Source organism: Pongo pygmaeus, chromosome 22, assembly GCF_028885625.2.
Source record: "Pongo pygmaeus isolate AG05252 chromosome 22, NHGRI_mPonPyg2-v2.0_pri, whole genome shotgun sequence".
In the NCBI taxonomy this organism is placed as follows: Eukaryota; Metazoa; Chordata; class Mammalia; order Primates; family Hominidae; genus Pongo; species Pongo pygmaeus.
In genome coordinates, this window is record NC_072395.2 from 55,292,069 (window position 1) to 55,297,351 (window position 5,283).

Genomic DNA, 5,283 nt, shown 5'->3' on the forward strand with positions numbered 1-5,283 from the left:
GGTTGCAGTGAGCCAAGATTGCACCGTTGCACTCTAGCCTGGGTGACAGAGCAAGACTCTGTCTCAAAACAAACAAAAAAAAACCTGCATATACACTCACACATATGCACATTCACACGTATACACACACCCATACATGGGTACACACATGTGTACACATGCACACCACCATCACCACCTCTGTGTTAATGAAACCAAAAAGAAATTTAGCAGATTTTAAGGGTTTTATTTAAGGGTTTTATTTAAAGAAATTATATGTTAAACCATTGAAAATGATGAAAAGATGATTAAGAAAACCCAGGATTTCATGAAATATGAAGCTGATAAGAAGGCGAAGTTTCTTCTTTGGTTTCGGAACACCCGGTGAGCCAGATGCATCCTCTGGAACCAGCCTCTCTTAGTAATGGCAGTCTAGAAATTTAAATGCAAGACGGTTGGTAAGGGAACCCCAGAAATGGGGGCACCTAGGCTGCGAAGCTAGGGTGGGCGCACGTCACTTTGCCCAGAAGCTTCCTACTGAAGAAGGAGCCCCTTTCCTGGGGAGGGGGTGTAAAGGGACCAAATCCTCCCACCCCAGGCTAGAGTTTCCTTTGTGGGGCACATTCTCCCCAGACAAGTGAACATTTTCTAGGTGGACCTTTAGGTCACATAAAAAAATCACTTGGAAAATCCTGAACATGAAATATTTTGCTCTTTGGAGTGCTTTGATATCCTAACAAAAGGAAAAGAAAAGGCATCCTTCAAGGACCAGCAGCTCTTTCCCCATTTTCCTGGATCTGCTTGGTCTTTTTTTACCTTGCCATATTCTGAGTCAGGAACACACTGTCACTAAGCGGGTGGGAGAAGTGGACCCGTTCACCCCTGCCGGCGGGACCCTCCCAGGACTGCCCGGAGCAGGACGTTGTGGACGACGTTTGTCATTCGGGGTCATGTGGGGGAGAACGGGAAGCCACGGGAGAAGGGACCAGGTCTGCTTGAGTTGGGCCCTTTCTGGTACCCAGCACAGCGCAAGACACTCAGTAACCTCCAAATGCAGATCGGTTTGCAATAAAATAGGCAACGCCTCTGAATGTTGCAACACCTGGGGAGGCGACAGGGATGAGCTGCCGTTTCTAGAACCATCACAGATGATGCAGTGGCAATGCTGGAGGCCATAAACTTATTGAAAAGACGCTGTTTTTGCCAAGAACATTCTGGAATTGCCTTCAGAATCCCATAGGAGGCAGGGGCCCTGGCCTCGACGGCATTGAGGCTGCGAGGCAGCTCCCCTCCCTGCACCCCACCTCTACGGACAGAGGAGGAATCATGGTGTCCGGGAACCAGACAGCGAGTCCCACAGCAACGTTACCTTCCACAGACTTCGGGAAGAAGCACCAGGGCACTTCAAAGATGAAGTTGGAGAAGCAGCACTTCCGAGAGGCGCATTCCTCGGGGCTGATGCCCGGGTAGCCACAGTTTCTTCGGTCTGAGACCTCCATGACACACTGATCCGACTCTGCCATGGGACAGGCACAACACCGAGACCCAGTCAGGCCTGCTGTGCCCTGGAAAGCTCCACCCCTTCCTCCTCTGAGAGCAGCGCTGACTTGCAGCCTCCATGGATCATGAGGTGCTGCCGGGGGCAGCATCCCCCGGGACAGCCTCCCTCTTGGACTGTGCAAGTGTCGGCCCCTAGGACCACCTCCCCCGGGGACTGTGAAAGTGTCGGCCCCAGCGACGCTTGGCTGGCCTGTCCTCCGCGAACGTGGGGCCCATGTGGGGTGGTCACAGTCAGAAGCTCTGGAGTCCCCCGCCTTGGGGAAATCATTTTGCCTCTCGGGACTCAGTGTTCTCAGTAAATGGGGTGGTCCCCCAGGCCAAGATGAGAAAAGGTTTGTGGGCACCTTGGTAAGATGGAAAGCGTTTGGACATGGTATTGATACCCAAAGGCACTGCCATTCAGTGGGCGCTCGTGAACAATCCACCATCTGCCTGGTTTCCCTGCGGGACCCAGCAAGCCTCCCAGCAACAATCTTGGGGAAGAATCGCCCTTCTCCAGAGGACGTGCCCGGTTCCACACACACAGGTGCACGACACACACACAACCTTCCTTTGAGCACTTGTCGGTGTTACGACTTGGGTCCTGATCCCGTGCACTGACATAAAACTCACTCCCAAAGAACCGTAGAAGGCTTCACTTCCTTCCCTAACATTTGAGGTCTGTCAGCCATTATGTTACTACTGTCCTATTAAATACCTTCATTTCCCCATGGAAGCTTCTTCAGAAGTCACACTTCAAAAACTAGAGGAGACCTACTATATATGTATATATTTTTTCTCAACTAAAGTAAAACTGATGGCTCCACACACACACGTCTGTTGAAAGAACTAACGGTGTAGAAACAGGGTAGGTGGGAAATTTTCATCTCACTGTTGGCTGACCGGGGTTGCCTCTAGACTAACAGTCCAGGCTGGCCCCAGACTAACCAACCTGGGCTACCTCTAGACTAACAGTCCAGGCTGGCTCCAGACTAACCAACCTGGGCTACCTCTAGACTAACAGTCCAGACTAGACCCAGACTAACCAACCTGGGCTACCTCTAGACTAACAGTCCAGACTAGTTCCAGACTAAACAACCTAACCAACCTGGGCTACCTCTAGACTAACAGTCCAGGCTAGTACCAGACTAACCAACCTGGGCTACCTCTAGACTAGCAGTCCAGGCTAGTCCAAGACTAACCAACCTGGGCTAGCCCCAGACTAACCAACCTGGGCTAGCCCCAGACTAACCAACTTGGGCTAGTCCTAGACTACCTCTAGACTAGGAGTCCTCTAGGCTACCTCTAGACTAGCAGTCCAGGCTAGTCCCAGACTAACCAACCTGGGCTAGCTCCAGGCTAAACAACCTGGGCTAGCTCCACACTACCAACCTGGGCTAGCCCCAGACTAACCAACCTGGGCTACTAGCCCCAGACTAATCAACCTGCACTAGCTCCAAACTAACCAACCTGGGCTAGCCCTAGACTAACTAGCCTACACTAGCCCTAGACTAACCAACCTGGGCTAGCCCCAGACTAACCAACCTGGGCTACTAGCCCCAGACTAACCAACCTGGGCTAGCTCCAGACTAACCAACCTGGGCTAGCCCCAGACTAACCAGCCTACTCTAGCCCTAGACTAACCAACCTGGGCTAGCTCCAGACTAACCAACCTGGGCTACTAGCCCCAGACTAATCAACCTGCGCTAGCTCCAAACTAACCAACCTGGGCTAGACCTAGACTAACTAGCCTACACTAGCCCTAGACTAACCAACCTGGACTAGCCCCAGACTAACCAACCTGGGCTAGCTCCAGACTAACCAACCTGGGCTAGCCCCAGGCTAACCAACCGGGGCTAGCCCCAGACTAACCAACTGGGGCTAGCTCGAGACTAACCCACCCAGGCTAACCCTAGACTAGCAACTGGGCCTCCTCCAGCCCCTGCTCTGGGCTCCGCCTGTGAAGCTGGGTCCTGGGTTGCCAGTTGCTGGCCCAGGAAGATTCCCTGGAAGATTACCTTGCTTTGGGAGGGGGTGGAAACACCAGGGGACCCCAGTGACACTGGAGTCGAAACAGCATCCATTGTCAAAACACTGGTCGCTGGTGATTCCAGGGAAGCCGCAGTTCGTCCTGTTATGGGGGCTCAGCCTGGAGCACTGGCAGGGGGCTGTGGAAAGATTCTCAGTTGGCCCCGCCCTGGTACCCCAGACCACACTGCTCCTTCTCTCAGAGGTTTTAGGGGATGCCTCTACTGTCTTGCTGCCACATAGAGAAACACAAAGTCTTATCTTGCCCATATTTAAGCAATGCAGTTTCCTCCTGAGAAACTGACAGGGCTTTGCTGAAATTGTTATATTAGTTTAAAAGGAAAAACAAAAAGCCAGGCATGGTGGCTCATATAATCCCAGCACTTTAGGAAGCACTTTAGGAAGCCAAGGAAGGCAGATTGCTTGAGCTCAGGAGTTCAAGACCATCCTGGGCAACATGTTGAAACCCCATCTCTACAAACAATACAAAAAAAATTGGCCGGGCATGATGGTCCACACCTGTGGTTTCAGCTACTCAGGAGGCTGAGGTGGGATTATCACTTGAGCCCAGGAGGCAGAGGTTGCAGTGAGCCAAGATCACACCACTGTACTCCTGCCTGGGTGGCAGAGCCAGATTCTGTCTCGGAAAAAAAACAAAAACAAAACCCTTCTAGAGGAGAATGAACAGATGGACCCAAGGCCAAGATCCAGTTGACAGGTGAGTGCTCTGGGACTCCAAGGACCCTTGGTGGGAATGCCCTCCTGGCCCGACACGGGGCCCGCTGACACCTGCCGTCACTCAGCCTTTCCCTAGGAGGGAGGCCCTTCTTGGAGCCACCCTCCTGAGTAGCGGCAAATCCCATGTGAACAACACACATTGCCAGATGCCTTTATAGTATTTCCCCTCTCAAGTTAATTTATGGTTGTGCTTTTTTTTTTCTTTAAGAGAAATAAAGAAAGCACATAAAAAGACCCTCTCCTTCACTTACAGGGTTTCTCACCCCCCGCCAGGGCACATAGCCCCAAGACGAGGAGTGCTGCCAGGAGCTGGGCGTCTCGCGGTCCCATGTCCAGCTCAGCTGCACCCCAGGGTGGCTTGCAGAATGCATGGTGCCCACTGCCGGGTATGTTTTATAATCTCCTCTCTGTTTGTCCAACAAGCACAGATAACCTTTCTTCTCTGCCCCGTGGCTCCAGCCCTTTGATAACCTTTCTTCTCTGCTCTGTGGCCCCAGCCCTTCCACCGTGGAGGCGAAGAGGAGGCAAGTGGCAGCTGTGCCCTGTGCAGGCGAGGCTTCCGGGCCAGGGTGACTCTCTCCCTGCTCAGCGAGACCTCCTCCTGCCGTGGCCAGGGAGTGGGGTCGTGCCAGGCTGCCAGCGTGGAAAACTGGCCACGTGCAGGTCTGGGGCTGGGCATACACAGGGTCACACCCAGGAAGGGATAAGCCATGCATTTCTATTGATAGAGTGGGCAGGGACCACAGGAATTTAGAAAATATTAGGGCCAAGTTTACTGGGGAAAATGAACAGGCCAGCAGATAGCATGGAAAAGATCCCTCCCTGAGGAAGGGAAGCATCTCAGAGGAGGTAAGAGACTGCTCCCAGGGCTGTGGTTAGAGCCTCCCCAACCACAGCACGATGCCCTTTGTCCCATCTTCAGCAGGAGGGGCTGCTCTCCCTGGAGATGAGGCTGACAGGGTCAGCGGAGCAGCCTGTGACAGTCAGGTTTTAATAAGT

General features: G+C 52.8%; 1 protein-coding gene across 1 annotated transcript; it reads right to left on the reverse strand.

Annotated features, from left to right (window-relative positions):
* Positions 1-228: 228 nt before the first annotated feature.
* Positions 229-4,651, reverse strand: TFF2 (trefoil factor 2). Its single transcript, XM_054468953.1, has 4 exons — positions 4,536-4,651; positions 3,537-3,686; positions 1,349-1,495; positions 229-411 (listed from the first exon to the last, which is right to left on the reverse strand). Exons 1-4 carry the CDS (start codon positions 4,612-4,614, stop codon positions 398-400), a joined length of 390 nt encoding a protein of 129 aa, XP_054324928.1. The 5' UTR covers positions 4,615-4,651; the 3' UTR covers positions 229-397.
* Positions 4,652-5,283: the final 632 nt, after the last annotated feature.